The following is a 26108-nucleotide window of genomic DNA, read 5'->3' on the forward strand; positions in this document are numbered from 1 at the left end:
CTGCAAGAAGGTAAAGTATTGGCATTTAAATAATGGTTCTTGAACATTTAAATCCTTCAAGAACCAAAACAGACATAACTCTAATGGCGGGATTTCAGGTACTGGCTGGGTGATGGGAAAGGACTTGACTGTAATGACTCAGTTCATGGCATATGATCAGTCTCCTTCTCTGTCTACACCAAAGCTCAGTGCTGCTATTAATTAGAGTCTGTATTTATAATATTTCAGTAATTTTCCATGGCTCTTTCCTTGTTCATTCAACTTAGGAAATGGAAAGCCTTGCACAGTCTCTCTCTCTCTCTCTCTTTTCTTTTCTAGATTATATGCTGTTGGGGGACGAGATGGAAGCTCTTGTTTAAAGTCTATGGAGTGTTTTGACCCTCACACCAACAAATGGAGTATGTGTGCATCAATGTCAAAAAGGCGTGGCGGTGTTGGCGTTGCAACATACAATGGATTGTTATATGCTGTTGGAGGCCATGATGCCCCTGCATCCAACCATTGTTCCAGGCTTTCTGATTGTGTGGAAAGGTGCTTCTTCTCACTTTCTTCTTACCCTCTTCCTTACTCCTTTCCTTCCTTTCCCTTCCATTAGTCCTTTCTTCTTCCCACTTTCCCTCCCCCTTCCTTTTTCTTTCTTGCCATTCCTTCCTCTCTTCCTTCCCTCCCTCTCTTCCTTTCTGTCCCTACCTCCTTCCCTCCCTCTCTTTTCTTGTCCTTCCTTATATCCCTTTTCTCTCTATAAATTAATTATACAAGTTTTTATTTAGCTCCTGCTAAGTACTATACTAGGAACTGTTAGGGAAACAGTAAGAGACAAGATCCCTGTCCTCTGTGAGTTAATAAGGTGTGACTGTACAGAATGTTCTTTTCATAAACTGAGCCTTGTCCTTCAGAGTAGTCACCTGCCAGGGGCTGGGTAGTTACCCTTATGCCAAAGAGGCTGCCATTGCTGTGAACTTTGGAGCACTGCATCTGGAATTGCCTTCAGAGGTATGGAAGCTCCACCTGCCCCCGCCGAGAGTCACACATATATATTACGTGTCTCCTCACTACAGTCACATCGTGATCTTCCCCTTCCCCATCGCCCCCGGACCTCCCACCACAGTCATCATTCCAGAGATTAACTCACTGACGTTATTTAGCAAACTTAGCTCAGAATGACATTTGGCTGCTTCAAAAATAAAGTCCCCCTTCAGAGGCCAGCAAGATTCCCGCAAATGTCCTGCAGGTCTGAGTGTTGAATGGAGATGATTAACACTGCTGTTCCTGACCATCAGAGGTTAGCAGAAGCAAACAAAAAAATTCTAAATACCTTCAAATTCTCATGTACATAATTTCCATAACCAAGAGAACAGTGCCTTAGAGTTATGAAGTGTGAGAGATGATTGGGGCCTCACAGCTCACCATTTCCTAATTGCTGGGCCATGGCCCAAGACAAGTCCCCAGCATATTTTCCTACCATAGGCCCTTCTCAAAACCAAAACCATTAGAAACTCTCTATATCCTGCCCTTCTTAACCTCCAATTCCTGGTCTACGGCCCTGAGCCACCAAGACAGTACCTCCCATGTAGGGCAGAATCATGGTAGAGAATTCAGAGCGTAGTATGGGTTGGAAAATATTCCTATGGAGCATCTAGTTCAACCTTTTCATTTAAAAGAAATGAAGCCCATGGAGGTAAAGTAAGACTTATTCAAAGTCACATGATAAGGGAGAGGGGCCCGGCTTTTTGCCTGGGCTTTCCTCCATATGGTACTTATAAGAGTGTGGGAGTTAATCACAGATTATTGGCTACATAATAACCATTCTCATTCTATTTCCAGAAAAAAAGGCATCGTACCAAAGCAAAAAAAGCCTTTTAGCCATGAACGGTCCAAAAAGTCTATCCCCCTAAGGGCCCAATTGCTGAGTCACATAGAGTCAGCTGGAAGAAATCAGGGAATCTCTGTGCATGCCATGTACAGGCCTCATTATAAGTACATGCTGAAGTGTGAAGTAGTAGCCAATAGTGAGAAAATCCGACATGTCTGGAAGCACTGAAACATAATCAGTTGCAACAGTTTCCCTTTTTTGTAGAATTAAGAATGACTTTAAAGATGAAACATGTCCAGAGTGGCCTGTATGACCTTGAGAGAACAGTCAGGCACCTAACTTCCCTAATATGGCCCAAATCGATTTACTTTCAAGACAAATACATTTGATCTGAATTTTAGGAGAGTTTTCTCAGTATTTGGTTTGAGACCATAAAAAGCCCAATGTATTCAGTTCTATACCAAAAGACAATCAGATAAAGTATAATATCGGTAGAATCTCGGCCTAGTCAGCTAATGCATAATGACGAACAATGGGAGGCATATGGACTAGAGGCTGTGTGGTATAATGGAAAGGAGTCAGAAGGAACTGGATTAAAATTCCAATTCTGCTCCATCTTACCTGGATAGCTTGTGGCCTTCCTGGGATGAGGTGGATATCTATTCAAGATGAGCTCTAAGGTCACTTCCAGTCCCAAATCAAAGAGCCTATGTTTTAGGAAGTGTGGGAAAGTTATAAATGAAGGAGAAAGTAGACTAAAGGATGTCATAAAAGAAATGTATGAGTATAAAGAAGATGGGTTGGTCACATGATGAGAGCCAGAGAGGTATATGCACTCCCTGGTTCTTTGTGATGTTAAGAGAACTTGAGGAAAGCCCCCAGGATGTTGGGGAAACCTACTGTACAAAAGGCATGGGTGAAAGTTACACAAGATAGTCAGGCAGGGATAAGGTAATACCTACCTTGTTGCAGTGAGTGCCCACATCAATGAGATCATAGATCCAACGGAACATTGGGATATGTTTGGGGGAGATCTGGGGCATCCCATTGTATATTCAAATCCATATATGGGGCAGCAAGGTAGCACGGCAGTGGACAGAGTGTCAGGCCTGGAATCAAGAAGACCTGAGTTCAAATCCAGCCTCAGACACTGACTAGCTGCGAGACCCTGGGCAAGTCACTTAAGCTCTGTTTGCTTCTTTTTCCTTTTTTGTAAAATGGGGAGAATAATATCAGCTACCTCCCAGAGTGGTTGTGAGGGTCAAATGAGATGATAAGTGTAAAGCACATAGTTAAGAGCTATATAGTTATTATACAAGTCGCACCATGTTGAGGTTTTATTAATTTCTTAGTTGTGGAAAACATTTGTTCCTCAGTGAAGACACTGAGTTGCAGTTAGAAAGTATGCAGAAGATGCTTTAGCCACAGGACGGTGCCCTGTTTAATATTCAGGAGCTTTTAGAGGACTTTTGTCCCAACACAGCCAGAAGAAAGCAGGGCAAAGCAGGGCTTTGCATCTTGATGAGGGAGATGTAAACTCGACTTCTTCAAAGCACCAAATAGATGACTAAAGTTCACTGTAAACCATCCAAGTAATTGAGTATTGTTCTTTGGGTGTATACCAGGGAATTTCACTCTCCACTTATCTGCTGAGAGACAGTAGGGCCGCAGGGCTTGGCTCCCTGCCCCCAAATCTTTCAGCCTCAGTTTCCTCATGCACCTGGGACATGGGTTTCAGGCAGTGTACCCCGCCCCCTGATCAGATGCCCACCCCCAACCCTACCCTGGCCAATTCATCCTGTTACAAGGCAAGCCTCACATAATACTAGATCATCTCCAGATGATAGAGAGCGCTGGATGGGACCTTGAAAGCCACCTCTTCCAACCCTCTCACTTTCCCAATGAGGGAATCAAAGCCAATAGAGGACAAGTGACTTGTTCCAGGTCACATGGGTAGAAAGCAATCAAGTCAGGACTGGAAGCCAGGACCTCAGCCTCCCAATCTACCAGGCTTTCCCCTGGACTTGACTTTAAGGAGTTGAAGGGGAAAAAAAATTTTAAAAAGAAAGAAAAGAAAGGGGGCAGCTAGGTGGCTCAGTGGATAAAGCACTGGCCCTGGATTCAGGAGGACCTGAGACTGAATCCGGTCTCAGACACTTGACACTTACTAGCTGTGTGACCCTGGGCAAGTCACTTAACCCTCATTGCCCTGCCCCCGAAAAAAAAAAGAAAAAGAAAGAAAAGGAAAAAAAGAAAGGTAGGATTTTTAAGAGGCAGCTAGGTGGCACAGAGGATAAAGCACTGGCCCTGGATTCAAGAGTACCTGAGTTCAACTCCAGCCCACTTGACATGTACTAGCTGTGTGACCCTGGGCAAGTCACCTAACCCCACTGCCCCACAAAAAAAAATTTTAAAAAGGAGTTGAGAAAAAGGGACATGGATTTGGTAGCTGTGGAGTATTTTTGCAGTTCAGTTTGTTCTATAAAGGTCCGAAGGAAGCTAAATTCCCTTGCAAATATCTACAGAAGGAGGAACAAGAACTCTTTTTTTTTTTCTCAAATGCACTTGGCTTAACAATAATAACAGTAATAATATCAATAATACTATTAATACTAGCAAGCCTTTATATAGCACTTTTCAGACTGCTTTCCATCTATTATCTCATTTGTTCATGCAGACTGACAGCATTCCATTTCCCAACTCACCATTCTTCCCTTTTATGTGATTACTCTTGAATAACAACAAAAAAGGGGGGAAACTGTTAAACCTATAGTCCAAACATGTTCAAACATCCTTGCAAAAAATGTGACAAAATAGGTAGCTCTTACCAAGACTTTTACTGGCCTGTAAAATAAAGAGGAGGCTCAGGCCCAGTTGTTCACAAATGCCACCAAAAGGCAATTTGGGTTGAGATAGGAGTGAGGATGACGGTGAGCCCTTTTACAGTGGTGCAGAAAGTCATGTGGACATACCTTGTAATTGGCAAAACAAGAATGGAAACTTGGTTTTCTCCACACCCTGCTCACTGTGAGTGCCTTTTCAGCTGTGCGATGTATAGCTAATATCTAAGGGGAAAAAGAAACCAAATGCAGAGGGATTTCTTTAGGTTGGTCATTAAACATATGGGCCAGATCATTTTTCCTGAAGGTCTTTACTCATAGCAGTGTTGCTGAAATTTGTCCTGCACTTAACCATTGAAAGACAGGGCATTCGTTACTCAGTCCTCTGGCTACTGTTCATATTAGCCAGATTTAGTTAGTTACCACACAAACACAAAATTCTAAATCTTTTAGAGCAATTTTGTAAAAAACAAAACCAAACCACCCCATCTATCTACAATGAGTTATTATTCATACATGTGACTATACTCATAGAGAGCAAGTGGTCATAGCAGTTTTGTTGAACTGAGGATTTAGTGTGGATTCAGAAGAGTGTTTAAGAATGTCACCACTTAATACATAACATAGTACATGGTGCTACAAGTTAAGTGATTTAATATGTTGGTTCTTCTAATGTTAAGTTGAATCCATACAATTTAAAAAATCCCTCCCAAGTGCACAGACAACAAGTTCATTCAGTCATTCATTCACTGAACATTTACTTGATAGCTGCCCTGTGCAATACACTGGACTAGATTTGTGGGGAGATACAAAGATAAAGAATGTATAATCCCTGCCGTCAAGGAATTTATAATGAATGCATTTGGGAGAAAATAATATATGTGTGATAACAAACATGATACCAACTGGAACTTGTTAAGCACATTAAAGGAATACAAATTGTTCTGAGGTCAGATAAAGGAGAAATTACATGTTTCAATTATGTTCAACTAGAAAGAAATGGAACAAAGCAGAATGTGATAGAAGAGATAAGTAGAATATCGTAAAATTATTTTTCTTTAATAAAATGAACTTACCATTTGATTTTTTAGTAGACAAAAATAAAATCAGAGGGGCTGGTAACCAGGGTTAAGGTGAGTGTATTGTTTGGTTGGTTCTCCCTTTTATTTATTTTATTATCCTGTTCTAGGTAGGAAAATGATTTAAACCTTGGAACAAGAATTCCTCAGGCTTCCCAATGAGTGGGGATAACTGGATTTTCTTCCATCCCACTGACAGAGAAGGTTCAGAGAAAAGGAGTTAACTTAAAAATGAAATGGAAAAAAAATCTAGGGTCCCTGAAAAAAGAGACAGATATAGTGGAGAATGACTGGAGAATGACAAAGTAACAGCATGACCAGTGCTTCCTGCAAACAGTATTAAATGCAAGGTGCTTTCATGGCCAAAGCCAAAGAATATGCAATTACGTTCTGCATTATTTTCAATTTTAGCCCTTACACAGGCAGGACAGGCACAGGACTCTAAAGGGGGGAGCGAGGGTATTGTGGGTAAGGAGCTCAGCTTGTGGAAAAAAAGAACATAGAGTTGCCCAAAAAGCATAATTATGGTCAACGGGGGTAGTTTTTCTTCCTGGGACACAAACAGAAAACGTAAGACTTCCTCTCTGAATCCCAACAAAGACATTTTTGGATAGATAGATTTAGAATGTGCTTAGAGAGTCCTCTAGTGGCTAAATGAAGACATGCAGTCTGTTAAATAGTCCCAACTTGATTGTGGCGGGCTATTGAGCATTCTGAAAAATACTGTCAGTCTTTGTTTTCAGATATACCTGTGTGTTTGAAGAATATATGTGTATATCTTTATTTGTACAGACGTATATAGGTGTGTGTATATATGTATGTATATTTTATATGTGTGTGGATAGCAGTTTTGAACTGTCTTCCCTCTGGATTGCCTCCCCACAATTTTTCTTCTCAAATTTCTTAGGTATGACCCCAAAACAGACACATGGACAACAGTAGCACCTTTAAGTATCCCTCGTGATGCCGTCGGGGTCTGTCCTCTTGGAGACCGCTTGTATGCAGTGGGAGGATATGACGGGCATTCCTATTTGAACACGGTCGAGTCCTATGATGCACAAAATAATGAATGGACAGAGGTAAGAACAAAGAAACACTCATACCCAGAGCACTTTTCCCTGTATTAAAAAAATAAAGGGGAGGCAGCTAGGTGGCACAGTGGATAGAGCACCGGCCCTGGATTCGGGAGGACCTGAGTTCAAATCCGACCTCAAACACTTAACACTTACTAGCTGTGTGACCCTGGGCAAGTCGCTTAACCCCAATTGCCTCACCCCCCCCCCCAAAAAAACCCCAAAAAATAAAAAATAAAAAAAATTAAGGTAGTCCGGCTCTTGGGAATTCTGTGACCTCCTGAGCAGAGTGCAAAGAGGGGGCCAGGATTCTCGGATCTGTGAAATACATTAGAATCAGAATCTTACTGGGGAGAGAGCCCTCTCAGGCCAGCCGGCCCAGCCCCCATCTGAAGCGTGAATACTCTCTAGAAAATCCCTGACAACCCCACCTCTGAGGGTTTCTACTCAAAGACTTCTACATGATAAGAAATATGTTTTCCCACGGCAGCACATCCCATGCTAGTTGGGGATGACTCTAACTATTTAGACTGAAATAAAACTCATTCCCCCTCATTTCTACCACTGTCCATAGTTCTGCCCACTTGGATCAAGTAAAATAAACAATAAACCTAATCAATAAACCTGAACAAATAAAGACCTCAATCTTTAAAAAAGAAAAACAGAAAACCTGGCACAGGGGATAGAGCACCAGCCCTGGATTCAGGAGGACTTGAGTTCAAATCTGGCCTCAGATGCTTGACACTTACTAGCTGTGTGACCCTGAGCAAGTCACTTAACCCTAAATCTCTCTCTCTCTCTCTCTCTCTCACACACACACACACACACACACACACACACACACACACACACACACAAAACCTGAAACCCTGGGTATATATTTGCTGTGGAAAATACCTCACATCATAGATTTAGAGACAGAAACCAATCCATCATTATTAAAAGCTGAGATCCTGAGAACCTTCCTGTGAAACAGAAGACACCTGAGAGGTTCCCTAGTCCAACCCTCTTATCCTTCATATGAAGAAATTGATGTCTGAAGGGGTTAAGAGACTCCCCCCAAGGTCACAAAGTAGTGACCTTGATAGCTCTATCACTTGATAGAGCTGGGATTTGAACACAGGTCCTCTGATGCCAAATTCAACATAGATCCCTTCAAACCCTCCCCGTTGTGACTGCCTCATTTTTGTCAAAGGCCCCACCATTTTCCCAGTCACTGGGTTCGCAGCCTGTGTCATCTTTGACTCTCCCCTCCCCTTCTCCCCCATATACAGTCAGTTGCCAAGTTTTGTCAGTTCCAGCCCTACATCATGGCTGGTATCCTTTCCCCTCACACGTGGGCCACCACTCTAGTTCAGGCTGTCAGCCCTCCTTCCTTGACTATTACAGTGGCCTCCTACTGGGTATCCCTGCCTGAAGTCTCTCCCCATCTCCAGTCTGTTTTCCACGGGATTGTGAAAGAAGTTTTTCCTACAGCATCAGTCTCCCCATGCCATTCCCCTGCCCAAAGAGCTCTCTAAAAGAATACCTCCAAGATAAAACACGAAGAACTCCTTTGTCTGACATTTAGCAAAATCAGAATCCAGTCTACCTTTCCAGGTAGCTTGAACATTACCTCTTCACATACTCTCCAGTCCAGCCATGCTGAACACAGAAGTTGTTCCTCATACGAATGTAGCAACCAGTACTAACATGTACAGATTCCCACCCCAGGTAAATTTATTGTACCAGGAACCTCTAGAGAAAAAGCCTTAGTGTGAAGTATTATCCACAAGGGGAATTTTGGATGATGGAAAAGAGAAGTTTAGTTTGTTATTTCAGTCGCTCCCCCTCAATCACCATATGTAACTGGGGTGTGCAGGAATTTCATGCTGAGGGGCAGGCTCATGCACACATGACAGAAAGGGAAGACGAAGGAGAGATTTATCTGAGCCCCAAGGATGAGGTACAGCAGAAATACCACCACACTCCAGGGTCAAGAGACCCTTTCTTGGTTTTGGCTCTCCCATCAACTAGGAAAAAATTATTTCCCTTCTCTGGGCCTTAGCTTCCTCCTGTGTCATAGACATCCCAAGACATATCGTTAAATGGATCCATGCAAGGAGGTACCTTTGGATGTCCCTTCTAACATTTATATTCCCTAGAGAGGTTTCGCATTCCTGAATATAAGTCCCCACAGAAACTAACAGCCATTCTTCGAGGTCTCATTCAATGACATCAACATGTATCTCTTTCTCTTCAGGAAGTTCCTGTTAACATTGGAAGAGCTGGCGCTTGCGTGGTGGTCGTGAAATTGCCCTAATGAGATCCAGCTCATGAACCAGTGTAGGAGGAGAAGGAGAAACCAAACCCATTGGAAGTAGCAGCTGCACTTGTGTGGAGCTAGCTAATAAATATCCAAATCATATCAGACTCGGTAGAGGATTCCAAACTAAATTTAGAGTTTCTTTATTTTCCAAGCAGGAATTACACATGACAGCCACCTAAAAGTGTTGTCACAGTTGATTCATATAAAGTCCCATCCGGTAAATCATGTTTCAGTCTTCTGAATGAAAATGCTCATTGTTTAATGAAACTTGGTATTGGGGTCACAGGACCTGGGTTCAAATCCTGAGTCTGCCACTTGCTACCAAGTGACCTTGGGCAAGTCACTTAATCTGTCTGGGCCTCAGTTTCCTTAGTTGTAAAATGAAGGAGATTGGACTCCATGATCTCTAAAGTCCTTTCCAGGTCTGAATCTGTGATCGTATGACTTGATGGTCTCTAAGACCCTGCCCATTTCTATGTCCTTCAGTCACACCCAAAGGAGGCTTTATTTAATATATTTTCCAAACCTCCACAGTATTATTAGAAGCTTTCCATTTCAAAAAACTTTCAGAATTGGCAAATGCTGTGGGATTGTCCCTTGCCAAAAAAAAGTTTCTCTGATTACCTAAAATATTATGATTGAACATCAGAGTGAACATCTGAAGCTCTAAAGTAAGAACTTTCAAATCTGTCTAAATTTCAAGCAAGGCATTCTTCTCTTACTCCAATGCTGCCTCAAAGAAATGCTAAAAATTAGTCAGTTGACCCATATTGCTGTTGTGCTGATCACAGTTTGTTACCTTCTCCATGAAAACAGACTTCTTCACTCACCATCTGCCAGGACTTACTCACAAATTGGACTTTCCTTATATTTTGTTACGGGTGAGATCTGGCAACAAGAAGTGATTAGGGGCCTTTCATAAAACCAACTCATACATTAAAAAACCCTGTATTTGTCACATTGATACAAACTGTGGCTTCAACTTCAAAGCACCACCTGCCACCACCAGAGAGTGGGTAATAGGGTCCTCAGACATGCCTGGGAACTCAGTGATTATCAACCATTAGCTGATTGTGTTTGCTAAAAGATAAAAATAAAAAGATCAAAATTCGAGATGGAGCCAAGCTTCATAGAAGGTTGGTGATCTCTTGGAAACACCACAGTGTTCAACGTGCATGATTGTTCCTACACTTTTCTTTCATATGTCAGGAAGTTGTTTTCCATTGCCGTTGTTGTTTTTGCTTATTTCAGTCTTGTAAGGTTCCAATAAGGAATGTTTAGAATGTACGTCTAATCAAACATAAAAGTGTAGTTGGGTAGTGACTATTTTCGCTTTAAAAATCTAACTTTCATTTAGCGATAAAATTATTCAGGATAAACCATTGAGAAAGTCTCTTTTTCACTATTTTTCAAGTTGTGAAATTAGATTTCATTTTCAGATTGTGAGTACATGTTGCTTTCAATGGGCTTTTTACTGTTGGTTGTGAAGACAAATTTAAGAATCTCCACAGAATGGTATAGAAAGCAAATCAATCTTACTGGTTTTTAATGTTGTGGTGCAATTGGCACAACATGATACTTGGCATTTGGCATGTGGACTTCAAATAAACGTGGCTTTCTCTGAAGGAATGAGTGATTCTTGGGTCAACTAGGTGGCGCAGTGGATAAAGCACTGGCCCTGGATTCAGGAGGACCTGAGTTCAAATGCGACCTCAGACACTTGACACACTTACTAGCTGTGTGACCCTGGGCAAGTCACTTAACCCTCATTGCCCCACCAAAAAAAAAAAAGAATTTAATATGGACACTTATCACTATAATAGGACTCAGAGGGGGAAAGGATTTGAGAAATCATGTATTCCACTGCCCTCCTTTTACAGAGGAGGAAATTGAGACAGGCCATATAGCTAGCTAATAAGTAGCAGAGACAAGGTTCAAACCCAAGTCTTCTGACTTCTGCTCCAAGCTTACTGTAGCTTAGGATTAGAAGTGTGAGCAAGCCATAAATAGGAAGATACTTTTGGTCATCACTTGTAAGGTCACAGGCAGAAGCCCTTTTGGAAGATCAGCCTTGTCCTCCTTCTTGCTCATCTATTATCCATGAGTACTGTACCCTACCTTGCAGGGCACATGCACCTTTCAGGTCTCATAGCATCCAAAGGCAGGGTATTAGAAGAGCAATGCAGTTTGCCTCAAGATTCTGCTTTGCTGGCTTGGGTGATGTGGCATTTAAGCAGACAGGCCTAGGTGGGGCTAAAACAACTAGAATTAGATGAAGAAAGTTGTTCCTCTTGTATCTAAGGGAGAAGAACTGGAGGGGAAAGGATACTGCTAATACTGTCTTGGCCCAGAAGGAGAAATTAAAATATCAGTTAGAGGTAACCAGATCAGTAATCTCTTGCTAATCAACAAAAAGTACAAATCTTTGACACCAAAACAAATATATCTCAATAGTTCTAAGAAAGTTTATAACCATATTGACAATACAGGTAAACACCTGTGTTTGAACAATTACCAGATTGATTTTTTTTACTGCAATAATCAGTCCGTCCAGGGAAACAGCCATTCATTCATTCATTCATTCAAAAAAATTTATCAGCACCATAGCATACTGTTGACAACACACAGCTTACAGTCCACCACAACTCCCAGATTTTCCCCTTCTGGGGGAAACATGCATGGGGTTTAAGGGATAGAACAACTACATTCACATTGGCTCATTGGCTTTCCCTAAGTAAGGACGCATATTGAACTCATTGCCAGCACAACTGCCTTGTTCTAGGTCCCCCTTTGCACTTGTTTTTAACTGTCCACACTTGGCATGCCACTGCTTACACATGGTGTCAGATAGAACTTCTAGTGATAGGCCATGCTATGAAATGAGATCCCTGCAGGATTTCAATCCAGCTCAATTCAATGAGAATTTATAAAGTACAAAACTTCAAGGAAATTGTATTCTAATGGGGGAAAAACAAAACCATGCACACATATAGGAATTAAACACAAATATAAGGGCGTTGGTCTTTCACTAATCCTCCAGCCTAGATATCCCAGGATGTAATTACACACATATTTGGACACCAAGATGCATAATTAAACCTAATGGAAAATCATCTCAGAGAGAAGACACTAGTGGCAAAGGGGAAGGAAGGTGGGATTTGAGCTGAGTCTTCTAAGAGGTCAGGAAAGTCAGGAGGCAGAAGTGAAGAGGGACAGCATTCCAGGCATGAGGGACAGCCAGTGCAAAGGTAGAGAGGTGGGAGATGTAGAGTGCATGGAGGAGAGGAGAGTATAAGAATATGTACAAGGAAACTTGAAGAGGGTCACATAAAGGATGGTAAATCTGGGTTTGGAGGTAAAAGGGCACCATTGGTGTTTGAGTAGGTGGCTGATAAGATAAGATTTATGCCTTGGGAAAAATCACGTTGGCAACTGAGTGGAAACTGAATTGGCATGGGGAGAGACTGATGCAGGGAAACTAACCAGAAGGTCATTCCTATAGTCAGGCATAAAGTGAATAAGGCCTGCACCAGGTGCTGGCTCTGTCAAAGAGAAGGGGACATATATGAGGGATATTGTGAAGGTAAAGATGACAAGAGTTGGCAAGAGAATGGATGTGGTGGGTGACTACAAATGAGGAATCAAAGATGACATTAAGGTTGTAAGTCTGGATGACAGGGAGGATAGATGTGTCCTTGACTTTAATACATCAGTTCTTTAAGGCACAGGTGTGCCATATACGGATCAAAATAGCTCTCAATGATTAAATGTTCAGTATAAGCATTTATACCTCAGAAATTAGCAGACACCACAGACCAGTCTTGATATACTGTTTTGTTGATTGTACTGGCTGAAGAAAGTGATGGAGAAAATGTTAATATTATAGACATTAAACCTTAAAAATATGTCATAGGTACACTTTCTCCCTGCCCCAGACCTGTTCGTTAAATATTTACTAACACACCTCTCGTTTGAGGGAAAGGTAATGAGTTCTGTTTTGGACATGCTGAGATGTCTATGAGGCAGTTGGTATTTCAGGACTGGAGCTCAGGAGAGAAATTAAGGCTAAATATATAGATCACAGAATCATTTAGATAGAGATTATAATGGAATTCATGTGAACTGTAAGATCACCAAGCAAGAAAGGAAAAAGAGAAAGAAAGAGAAGAGAAAGAGAAGAAAGCCCAGGACAGAACCCAAGGGGACAAGCTCTGTTAATGGGAGCGACCTGGTTGAAGATCCAGCAAAGACTGAAAGGAATGGTCAGACAGGAGGACTATGGGAGAGAGCAGGGTCATGGAAACCTAAAAAAGAAAAAGGAACATAGCGTCATCAACAAAGGTCAATGGCTACAGAGAGGTCAAGATGGATAAGGACTGAGAAAAGGTCATTAGATTTAGCCATTGCAAGACCATTCAAATACCATGACCTTTTCAGTCATTCCTCAATGAGCAGCCACTTCCATTTCCAGTTTTTACTCCCACAAAAGGGTCAGATGATTATTTGGGCATCTATGCTAACTTTTTTCCTGGGTTTTACCTCCTGAAGGTATATGTTCATCCCCCAATAGTTAGGAGGTTCTAACTTTTAATGCTGTAACTTTGATTCATTGGCCAACACAGTCTTCGCCTTAGTGCCAATTCTACTTGGCAACCCTTCAGATATTTGAACACAGAGTTCATTACATTACTACTATCTCCTCTCCTTCAGGCTAAATATTCTTAGTTCCTTCAACTGATTTGGTTTCCAGTCCTCTCACCATCTTGGTTATTCTCTATGGACACCCATTCACTTGTTGCTGATCCCCTTGAAATGTGGTACCCACAACTGAAATATAATACTCCACTTGCATTACTACCAATGTTGAATGCACTCTCTTCTGTTCTAAATTCCATACATTTAATTTATCAGACTTCCTAGATCTCTATGGATTCAATTATCATATCTCTGTAGATGAGTACCAAATCTATTTATCTAGCCCTAATCTCTCTCCTGACCTTCCATCACCAACTGCCTCTTGGACATCTCAAAATGAGTTCCCTACAGGCATTTCAAACTTGACATCCAGAATAGAACTCATCATGTTTTCCCTCAAACCTTACTGCCTTCCAAACTTTCCTGTTACTATCAAGGTTACTGCCATCCTCCCAGTCACCCAAGCCTTCAGCCTCCGTGTCATCCCCAACTCCTCACATTGCCTAACTTTTCACGTCTACCTTTGAAACGTCTTTTATATATATATATATATATATATATATATATATATATATATATATATATATATATATATATATATATATATATACACACACACACATATATACATATATATATACACACACGTATATACACACATATATGTATATGTATACGAGACACATATATATCTCGTATATATATGTCTCATATATATACATATACATACATATATATATATGTCTCCTCCTTTCCACTCAGCCATATCCCTAGTTCCAATCTTCATTTCTTGTCTAAATGACTAAAATATCTTCTAACTAGTCTCCCTTTCTCTAATGGCTTTCTAATACCTCCAAGATCAAATATAATGTATTCTGTTTGGCATTTACAGGTCTGCACAACCTGGCACTGACTTCCCTTCTCAGCCTTCCTCCACCTCACTCCCCTCTATTCTTGCTATAATGCAGCTATACTGACCAATTCCCACTTCCTCCAACATCTCACTTCTCACCTGGCTGAACTACTTGGAACTTCTCCAATTTCTCCACCATGCCCCATGTGGGGGTACTTCTCCCTCCCGTTTCCAGCTTCCTTTTGTATATTGTCTTCTCCCATCAGACTGTAAGCACCTTGAGGGTAAGAATCCTCTTTCTTTTTCTTATTTATATTCCCAGCATTTAGCACAGTGAGTGCTCAGTAAATTGTTTATTGACTATTATTATGTCACCCATCTCCCAATCTCCATTCGTTTGCACCTGTTGTTCCCTATGTCAGAAATGCTGGGCTCCCTCTCCCTTCCTGTCCCCACCCACACCAGTCCCTTCCCTTTTATTTATTCATTCATTCATTCATTTGTTTGTTTGTTTATTTATTTATTTATTTTTGGTGAGGCAATTGGGGTTTAGCAACTTGCCTAGGGTTACACAGTTAGTAAGTGTCAAGTGTCTGAGATCAGATTTGAACTCAGGTTCTCCTGACTCTAGGGCCGGTGCTTTATCCACTTCGACACCTAGCTGCCCCTAGTCACTTCCCTTTATATGCGTTGTGTCTGCACCTTGTTATTTACATGCTGTCTCCCTCATTGGAATCTGAGCTCCTCCAGAGCAGGAACTGTGTTTTTGGTTTGCTTGTTTTTGTCTTTCTTGTATCACCAGCAAAGCACTTAGCAAGGTGCTTTCACACAGGAAGAACTTAATAAAACCTTGATGACCAACTTCAGGGCTGTTGTCACATCACACTGTTGATTTCAACAACTAAGCAGTAGTGTGGATATATTGGGAGGCCTGGAGTCAGCCAGACTCCAGTTCAAATTTGGTTTCAGACACTTATTAACTGGATGACCCTGGGCAAGTTACTTAATTCTATTTGCCTCAGTTTCCTCAACTGTATTATATGGGAATTATAATAGCACCCACCTCCCAGGATTGTCATGTGGCTCAAATAAGCTGTTTTTCAGGTGCTTAGCACAGTGCCTGTCACATAGTAGGCACATAAATGTTAGCAATTAAGTGCTTAGTAAGTAGGCACATAGGGGCAGCTAGGAAGTGCAGTGGATAAAGCACCGGCCCTGGATTCAGGAGGACCTGAGTTCAAATACAGTCTCAGACACTTGACACTTACTAGCTGTGTGACCCTGGGCAAGTCACTTAACTCTCATTGCCCCTCAAAAATAAATGAATGAATGAACAAATAAATAAGTAAGTAGGCACATAACAGGTACTATATAAATGCTTAGTCCCTTCTCCAAGTCCTTTGTGCACAAATTGCTTTAATACTAGATCTGGCTTTGAATTCTAGCTCCAAGTTTCCATCCCTTTCTGGGCCTCAGTGTGGTCAGCTTTAAAAAAAAAAAGAGGGGATGAGGGGAGGTGTCAGAAAACAGACTCCTAAGGTCTCTTTCAGCTCTAAAAAAGGGATGATCCTAGCCAGGCACAAATCCAGATTCTGTCTACCTGGAGACAAGGCTTCCTGAATCTCCCACAAGCAGAATGTTCTTCAGGTCCGGCTCTGTCACCAGCCTTCTGCACAGCCTCTTAATTACCTTGTAGATGCATGCTACTATCCAGGGGATGCCTTGGAAAAGACCTTTACGCATCTGCTTTCTTATGCTAATCTGACCTCTTGACAGCTGGGCTGCAGTGAGCAAGACCTCGACCCTCCCCACCCTCGCCCTCCCTGTGGTCGTTAATCTAAGGAACCTATAACACCTGAGGAAAGGCAGCCCCAGCCCCTCTCCAAGGTAAACTAGCTGTCCATTCTCATCATTTGCACTACACAATCTGGTCTCCAGGTGGCGCTGTCTGATCGTGTCTTTTCAGCCAGTACCATTAAAAAGTGATGGTTTTGCCTTTCTTGACAAATGCTGTTTCCCCACGTTCTTCTTCTCATCGTCTGCTCATGATCCCTTTTTCTAGGCAATCTTTTATACACCATTTCACAAATGAAGATCAGAGATTTAGAGCCAGAAGGGACCTTGGAAATCATCTAAGCCTTTTACAGATGAGGAAACTGAGGCTTGGAGAGAAGGAGGGACTTGCCTGAAGTCACACAGATACTTAAGTATCAGAGGTGAAACTCAACCCAGCTTGTCTGACTCATCTGTAAAATGGGCATCGTGCTAGCAGCTGCTTCGATGTTGTCTCCCATGTTAGGTGACAAGCTCCTTGAGACCACAGATCATCTCTTCCCTTGCTTTGGATCCGCAGAGCTTAGCACAATGTTGGCATACGGTGGCTGTTTAATCAAGGTTTACTGACTGCCTAGCTTTGCCTACCATGAAAGGTTACTATGAGGCTGAAATTAGAGAATAAGCAGAGTCAGTGGGTAAACTGAGTCTCTGAATACAAAATTCAGTGATTTGCCAGTTTATCAGCCTGATTATGACCTGCCTGTGAGCTGGTAGCTAAATGCTAAGAATTTATTTCAAAGACAGGATTTGAACCCAGGTGTTTGTTTTTCTGAAGGCAGATAGGTGGCATATTGGATAGAGTGGGCCTGGAGTCAGGAAGACCTCAGTTCAAATTCAGCTACAGATACTTCCTGTGTGACCCTGGGCAAGTCACCTAACCTCTGTTTGGGGCTCTTAACTAACTAAAGGTTTTGTTTGACTTCCAATTCCCCCCCTTGAAGTTCACATGCCAAATCAAGAACATGCAGCATCCAAATGAGTAATGAGAAGAGTTGGCCTACTGGGCCATGAGAAGAGGAGCAGACCTTGGGAATCCAGGTGAGCAGCCCTCCCAGTAGAGACACTGCTGCACCCAAGGGGAGTTGTGTAAGCATTCAACAAAGAGAGAGGGGTCTTCCAGGCCTGGCAGTACCAGGAGCTGTGAGATGTGTCCTATACCAGTGGTGTCAAACTCAAATAGAAATGAAGGCTACTGATCTGGGTATAGAGATCCCTGTAGGCCACATATTGAATTAAATTTTAAATGTCATTTTTATTTTCTTTAGACATATTTTTATTTTTTGTGAACATATTTCCCAATTATATTTTAACTTGGTTCGGGGAAAAAACACATAGCATCCAGCAGAAGAGGTGGCTGAAAAGCAAAAATGTGATTTGACTCGTTTATAAAGGCACCAGAGACAGAGGACCTGATTTCTCAGTCTGCACTGCTCTTGAGATATGAATTCAAAAGAAGCTATAGAAGGAGGGACTCAGAACCCTCCCAGCCCCAACACTCCCCTATCTGGCTCCTGGAGAAGCAGGCAGCGATTTCCAAACTGTACAATGTTAGAGATGGGAGAGACCTGAGAGATAGCATCAATTTCTTAGATCAGGAAACTGAGGCTCAAAGTCATATGTTGACTTGTCCAAGGTAATACAGCTAGAAAGCCACTGAATCAGGACTAGAACCCAGTTCTCTTCTGATTCAGTCCTGCACTCTATGACCTGTCACCCTTGGTATCATGAATATTTTCCCAGCGTGCTTTGTGGAGGTTTTTTCTCCATTTTCCCCTTCTTGGGGGTTAGGAGAAAGATATTTTTCATAATCCCTTTTATCTTGCAGTTCTCCTCTCTTCTGCTCTCCTCTTTCCTCTTCTCTTTTCTTCAGTATATGAAATGACCAGATGATGACACTAAAAGAACTTCATTTTTATGGATTAGGGGAGGTTGAGGTTGAGGGCGAGGGCAGGGGCAGAGATACCAGGACTAGAATGAAGGCTTTCTGCCTCCTACTTTGTACCATCTCACCAAAGTAGTCGCACCTCTCCAGTGGGGATCAAATCATGGTCCCCTGTGACTGGAAGAGATCCTTGCCCAGACTAACAGGGAGTTTCTTAGATATTAATTAGACCTTCCCTAGGACACAGGACAGAATTTGGTATCATGGAATCTGCCCTAGATAATCTACTGAAATTAAGCATGAGGCATTGCTGCACTCAGTTCATTTCCAGTGGTAGCCAGGAATTAAGCCAATATTAAAGATGAGCACATCTGTCCTCTTTGGAACAAAGCAGAAGAGTGCAGTATGTGGACAGGCCCACTTTTGACACATCCAGGCTGCGTCACCCTCACCAATGCACTGTACCTCTCAGTGGTCTAGGCAACTTCTAAGACCTTAAAGTTGCAGAAAACATGCTGAGCTACATTGGCAGAGGGTGTTTCCTCATTGGGAGCTCTTGACACCAATAACACCACAGGTCCAGTCCCTTTCCTTATCCCTTACAACAAGGAGTGAGAAATGAAACGAGGTGTCAGAGTGGGTGGTGATCAGCATTCATGGAGGGACTTTCCACAACAGAAGTTTACTACACTGATGAAATAACATGCAGGGATCAAATAAAAAGAAATCTTCAAATTCTTAAGTCTTTTTAGAACCCCATTGGTATGAAAGCTCATCCAAAGCAAAGCAAAGCATCTAAATAAGAGCTAAGAAATAAAAGCAGTCCTGCATATGAATAGCTGAAAGGTGCCATGGCTGATTTATTGGGAGCTATCCAGCTGAAGGACCAGCCAGTTTCTGCTTCCATGACATCACATGTGCCCATGTAGACACAGCTGATAATTGTTTTCCTTGTCTAGACAAATTTCCCAAAACATTTTTCCTCTTCAGTCATTTCCAAACTTAATTCTTCTAATACAAGAAGAGAATTGGTTTGTTAAGCTAGAAACTGGAAAGGTCTAGGGGGAAAAATTGGGTAACTGGGAGTCCCATGCCCTCTCCTCTCTGCTCCAAGCTCCTATTAGACTGTTTGGAGGATTCTAGAGTTTTAGAGAAAGCAATGAGGGGTGAAGGAGTTTAATCTCTAGCAATCTCTCACCCTGAGCTTCCTGGTACCTTTTCTATTGCTGCTTCCCTTGTCAAATGCCACTTAAGCCAGGCTAAACAGCAGCTGGATTCACTTTGAAATGGTCAGAAATTGAACAGTCCCAATTTCCTCCTTTAACAACAATGGAATCCAAATATTTCTTGGATATTCCAAACGAGTCTGGAATTATATTCCAAAGTTTTCAGTTTGAACTTTATCAAGAAATAGGTTTTGGAGTCAGGAGAGGCAGTGTGGCCAGATGGTAGAAGGGGATGAAGGCAATGCTCAGACCAGGGCTGGAGGAAGCCTCACCATGACTCTTCCCTTGCTTCAGGCTGAGGAGACCACAGCGCGAATCTGAGCTGTAACTAAGGCTTTACCCCAGGGTGGTGAAATTAGGGGGGCACAGAGAGGCACTTGTGCTCTATCAGGAAGAAAATGAACTTAACACTTAGAGGAATATTGAAAATAGAAATCTACTAGATATATGCATCCTCCCCCTGGGGACTGGGCCATACATCAGATAAGATCCTCCCTGGCCCAGTCTTGTTCTGCTCTTGCAACCAGCAGTGGCATGGCAATATGCCCAGGGCTTGTCCATACACAGGGCCTTGTGTCCCAGGATCCAAGGTCTAACCCCAAGGTTTTCTTCAAGGCCCAGAGCGGTCAGGGGACTTATGCAGGGTAACACAGACACTGAGTAACAAAGGCCTGGAGAGCAGGGCAGCAAGAAGCAGAGAAGTCAGACATCTTGGCCAGAGTCACTCAGGTGACAAGGCCTGAATAGAAAGAATGACAAGGCTGAGAGCTGAGATGTCTGAGCAGGATCACACAGGTAACAGAACCCAAGAATGGAGCAAGGCAGTAAAGCCTCGGTGCTGAGATGTTTGACCTGGAGGCTGAGAGCCAAAGCAGGACACTGGTTATTGGAGGCAACTGGTGGCACAGTGTATAGAATGGGGCTTGGTTTCAGGAAGACTGCAGTTCAAATTTGGCCTCATATACTTACTAGGTGTGTGATCCTGGCCAAGTCACTGGACCTCTGCTGGCCTGTTTCCTCTTCCGCAAAATAGGGATCTTAACAGCACCTACCTCCCTGGATTGTTGTGAGAATCAAAGGAGATAATATCTGTGAAGCACTTAGCACATTGCCTGGCACATAATCACTTCTATATAAATGTTAGCTACTATTATTATTGAAGAGCACAAAGCCCCATTTGACTCGGGAAAAGTCGACGTGACTTGGAGGAGGGTGGGCTTCCCTGCTCAGGTGCTCCCAAGAGGGGAAGGGGTCAGATTTATGAAGGAGGAAGTGTTGCTAATCCCAGCACTTCACAGAGGAAGAAACTGAGGCTCAGAAAAGAGGAGGGACCTTGCCAAAGTCACATAGCAGGTTGGGAGCAGAGCTGGTCCTAAATCTTCATTTTGTGCTCTTTGAATTCCCAGAGCCTGGCTCTCTTACCTCTTCCAGCTGCCCCAGGGAAAGCCCCCTGCACTTGGAGACCTGGCCTTGATGTCCTTGTTCTGGTATGCACAGAATGGTGGGAAACCATCCTGAGCCTGGAATCTCTCTTCTGTAAAATGAGCAGTCATTCTTGCTTGCCTGCCTCCCAGAGCCACTGTGGAGAAAGTCCTCTGCCACTGTATCCAGAACCAAGGGGTTGAGTTCGAATTGCAGGCAGCTCATTTGGCCTCTCTGGGTCTCAGCTTCCCCGGAAGTTCCCTGCATGGCTAGCACAGCATTAGGTGAAATGAATCCAAGGCTGTGTAGAAGCTGAGGGCTACAAGGGAGCCTGGAAGTCATCTGGTCCATTGCTTTCATTCTAGGGAGGACACTTAGTGATCTAGAAGACCTAGCCTGCCCAAGCTTCTTGAGCTGGCCACTTCCAGAGCTTCGACTTGAAACCGGGTCCCCCTTGTCTTTGAGCTACATCATCTGATGACCTTGGGCCCCTCTGGGCCTGGTTCTTCTCATCCATAAAATGATGGGATCAGACTAGATGATCTCATAGGATGCTTCTAGTCTGGGCATTCTGGGATGTGCTTTAGGTCAAAGCTTCTTGAACTTTGGGTCGAGACCTCATAAGGGGTCATGTAACTGAATGTGGGGGTTGTGAAAAATTTGGCAACAGAAAAGGGTTAGGGGGCAGCTAGGTGGCACAGAGGATAAAGCACTGGCCCTGGATTCAGGAGGACCTGAGTTCAAATCCGCCTCATCTCAGGTGAAAAGGGGTCCCTGTTTTCAGGGATTGGTGTTCAGCTTTTCTTTGTGATGCTAGCACCTAGCACAGTGCCTTGCCTATAGCTGTATTTAAGTGCTTGTTAAATTGAGTTGAGTTGCTTATACCATGAAATTCTCTATAGTAGGGCTTCTTAAACTTTTTCCACTTGTGACTCCTTTTCACCTGAGAAATTTTTATGCAACCCTGGATATATAGGTATATAAAATAGGTATAACATAACCTTTTACTGTTTCCTTTTGGTTTTTTGTTTTTTGTTTGGCAATGAGGGCTAAGTGACTTGTCCAGGGTCACACAGCTAGTGTCAAGTGTCTGAGGCTGGATTTGAACTCAGACTCTCCTGAATCCAGGGCCAGTGCTTTATCCTCCATGCCACCTAGCTGCCCCCTATTTGTACTTTGCTTTTTGTCCGGGGCAATAAGGGTTAAGTGACTAGCCCAGGGTCACACAGCTAGTAAGCATACATGTGACCAGGTTACTCCCCTTCTCAAGAAGCTTTAGTAACTCCCTCTTAACTCTGGGACAAAATACAAACTCTCCTGTTGGGCATTTAAAGCCCTTCCTACTCTGACTTGGAATCCTCTCTGTTCTCCTGTTACTTCCCATTGCACACTCTACCTCTCAGTGGCAATGACCTACTTGCTGCTCCCATCCACAAAATCCCATCTCTTCCACCTTTTGGCATCACTATTTTATTCAAGCTTCCATTAGTGGCACCTCTGTCGGGTGGACTTTGCTGATTCTCCTAGTTGCTTTTGCTCCCTGGGATGACTTTGTATTTCTTTTGTATGTGTCTGGCTCCACACTGTCTATCCCAGGAATCTGTTAACTTGGTTTTTGTCTTGTGTCTCCTGTGCCTGGCGCACGGATGGATTTATTGGAGTTCAGTGCCTAGGTGACACTGGGCAAGTCGTGACTTCTAGGGGTCTCAGTTCCGAGACAGAGACGTTGAACTACATGTCATCCATTGCCCCCTTCGGCTTAAGATCTGTGATCCCATGACCTGTGAGGCCAAGACAATTTGGGAGAGATATGTTCAATTTCTCAAGGAATCAGATCAAGTCCAACAATTTCTTACTATATTGATCCCTGGCTCCAGGCCTTGTTGAGGCTGAAACTCTTTTTTTCTACCATGTTCTGGTTCCTCACCCTCAGAGCCCATTCTGAGAAGTATACAGCTTCAGGCTTTTATTTGCTGCTTTTCCTCGGCCACTTTGCCATACACTCCAGCATCTAAGTTTGTTTTTTTTTCCCCAAAGGCTACAAGAATAAAGAAGTATAATCCATACATGGTACACAAAGGTACAGGCTTAGCGGATCTTAGACTTTAGAGCTGGAAGGGACCAATAATCAGAAGCAGCCATAAGAAACCCACTGAATGCTTACGAAGCTGATCAAAACCACCCATCTCTTCCAGAGACTTGGCAGAGTCGATGAGTGTTCTATCAGGTGTCAGAGGAGATGACCTATTGTCCTCCAGCCTCTCATCTTCTTGTCTATTTCTGAGTTAGTATCTTGTTCCCAGAATGCCCTCTGCCTTAGTTCACCCTAATTCCAGTTGTCTCGGTGTTTCTTATTTTTAGGTTGGTTTCAAAGTGTCAGCTAATCAGGAATTGTTGTTAGGTGCTACCTGGAGTAAAACTGGCCTGTTCCAGCAATTAAGGAAATTTGTAATAGGGAAGGGCTGTCTTCACCCAGGACAGGGCAATGACAGAATATTATGTAGCAAAATGAGAGCATATTATATGACCCAAAGGGCTTATATACCCAAAGGTATCTCCTAGCAGGTTGACTACCGAACACTAATATTGAAAAGTAGAGATGGCAAACTTGGCTAGCCATGAGGGAGTCCAAAGCCATGGGATGCTGCCAAAGTTTAAAGAGTCAAAATACAAAGAATGGCACATAACCCAAGAGTTGCCCCAATTCCAGTTGCTTCCTGCACCTGCATCTTCTTCCAGCAGGTCCTGATGCCCTGAACATAGATCACAGGAGAAGTTTCATGAAAGAGCATTTGACTGGGAATCAAAAACCCTAAATTCTCATCCTACTTTTGACAACAACTAGTTGTGTGACCTAAAGCAGTCACGTAACCATCCTGTGCCTCAAGTTTCTTCATCTAGGAAACAAGGGGGTCAAAGCACGGGTCAGAGTTGGAAGAAACCTCATTTTAGTCCAACCCACACCCCTCCAATACCCCTGACAAGGGTCATCCATCCTCCCTTTAAGGATTCTCAGAAACGGAAAACTCAGTCCCTACATTCTACTTTTGGACAATTCTAATTATTGGGAAGTGCAGAACCCCAATCTACATCTCTGGAACTTCCAGTATTTGTTCCTCCTTCTGTCATCTGGAGGTAAGAAATACAAGTCTGAATCCCTCTTACCTATGATGACCCTGCAAATAACTGAAGAAAGCTATCCTGTTTCCCCCAATCCTTATTTTTTCCTGATTAAACATTCCCCAGTTCCCTCAACTGATCCTGCATACGATACTCTTGATGTGATTGAAAATGTCTGTATTTGTGGAGCCTAAATGTGTGGGACCTTTGTTAGGTGCTCTATGACACACCACTGACATCTTGAGCTCATGGTCTTAGTACTACCCAACCTACATATCTCTTTGTTATCTGACTCTTATCCAACAATACTTCAAGTACTTAGGCAGTTGATTTTTTTAACCCAAGCACAGGAATTTACATTTATCCTCATTTAATGTTTTCTTTGCTTCATTTCCCCCTATTCCACTCTACTAAAACCTTTTGGGGATCCTAATTCTGTCATTCTGAATATTTGCAACTATTTATGGTCTCCAAATTTTATAATCCTTCCATCAAGTTACTGATAAAAACGTTGAACAAAGTAGGACCAAAGGCAGATACCTGTGGCATTTCACTAGAGACCTTCCTTCAGGTTATCATCAATCCCTTAACTGCTACTCTTTCATTAAATGGCAATCTCATTTGGTGATATACTCCCTAAGAATCACAGATATTCAGTCAGAAGGAATCTCAAAGACCACATAGTCAATTGGTCGACTATTCATTAGGCACCTACTATATAGCAGGTGTTGTTGCTAAATGCTGGTCTAATCTGTACCTAAAGAAAATGCCCTCTACAACACACCTGAGAAGTGGTCACCAACTCTGCACTGGAGCCCTTGAGTGAAAAAGAACCCTCTACTTCTTGAGACCATCCATCCTGGTTCTGGATGGGTAAAATTCGTAGGAAGTTTTTCCTTACAAGTCTAAATTTGTCCAAATTCCACTTCTACCCACTGCTTCCATTTTGTCCTCCTTTGCCAAGCTGGACAAGTCCCTCTTCCACATGAAATGCTACACTCTCCCTCCCAACAAGTAAAACATCTCTTCCTAATGATGGCATGAACTCGAAGCCCTTTGCCATTTTGGTTGCCCTCCTTTGGAATTTCTTCTTCTGAACAAATGGATATTATTTCTGAAAGGCAGCACCCAGAAATGAAGAGAATACCCCAAATACAGTCTGAGCAGGCAGGGAAGATTCAAACACTACTGCCACTTCCCTTGTCCTAGGTACTCTTGTCTCAATAGTTTAAGATTGCTCTGCTGGGGGCGGCTGGGTGGCGCAGTGGATAAAGCACCGGCCCTGGATTCAGGAGTTCCTGAGTTCAAATCTGGCCTCAGACACTTGACACTTACTAGCTGTGTGACCTTGGGCAAGTTACTTAACCCCCATTGCCCCGCAAAAAAAAAAGATTGCTCTGCTGGACTTTAACCTCACTGCAGCTCAGAACTCCCGAGCTCCAGGGATCCACCAGCCTTCCCCTTTCCCAGTAGCAATGGATGATGGTCCTGTATTCCTGGCCTTCTAATACACTTTTAGGAAACAAAATCAAAATAATACTTATGTAGTTCTACTGCCCATTATCATTGTTCTACCTGCACCCAGCCATGGCTAAGTCCCTTCTCTGAGCTCCTCTATTCCCCAACATAACTAAAACCAAATCCTCTTTGGTTTTTTAGCCAGCATCAGTTTATGCCAAGTTTTTGTAGTCCTGCTCCTCATGCTCCAAGACTGAATCACATGTTTGTATTTGTCTTAGTACCTAACTTTGCTTCCACTTTCTGTATATCTCTTTTGCTAATATAAATTAGCCTAGTATTCCTTCTGTATTCACATTGTTGTCTTTAAATAATTTGCCCTTTCCTCATCCTTAGGATTGTTTCTCTGTCTCTTTAGAATTTCATTTGTGAGAGATTCCCATGCTTCCTAGCCCAACTTTTCTCCTTGAATTTTAGTCCATAGCATCCTACCTGTTCTTCCT

The 26108-nt window shown here is 42.7% G+C and overlaps 1 protein-coding gene across 2 annotated transcripts in view; it reads left to right on the plus strand.

Moving 5' to 3' along the window:
* The window catches only part of KLHL4 (kelch like family member 4), a 163308-nt gene extending 152586 nt beyond the window's left edge, over nucleotides 1–10722 (plus strand). For both annotated transcript variants that reach the window (XM_043974797.1, XM_043974798.1), the window contains 3 exons: nucleotides 319–531; nucleotides 6640–6811; nucleotides 9048–10722. In XM_043974797.1, the coding sequence (XP_043830732.1) occupies nucleotides 319–531; nucleotides 6640–6811; nucleotides 9048–9107 (445 nt within the window). In that variant the 3' untranslated portion in view covers nucleotides 9108–10722. The remainder of the gene's footprint in view (nucleotides 1–318; nucleotides 532–6639; nucleotides 6812–9047) is intronic.
* Nucleotides 10723–26108: the final 15386 nt, after the last annotated feature.

Source organism: Dromiciops gliroides, chromosome X (genome assembly GCF_019393635.1).
Source record: "Dromiciops gliroides isolate mDroGli1 chromosome X, mDroGli1.pri, whole genome shotgun sequence".
NCBI classification, from domain to species: Eukaryota; Metazoa; Chordata; class Mammalia; order Microbiotheria; family Microbiotheriidae; genus Dromiciops; species Dromiciops gliroides.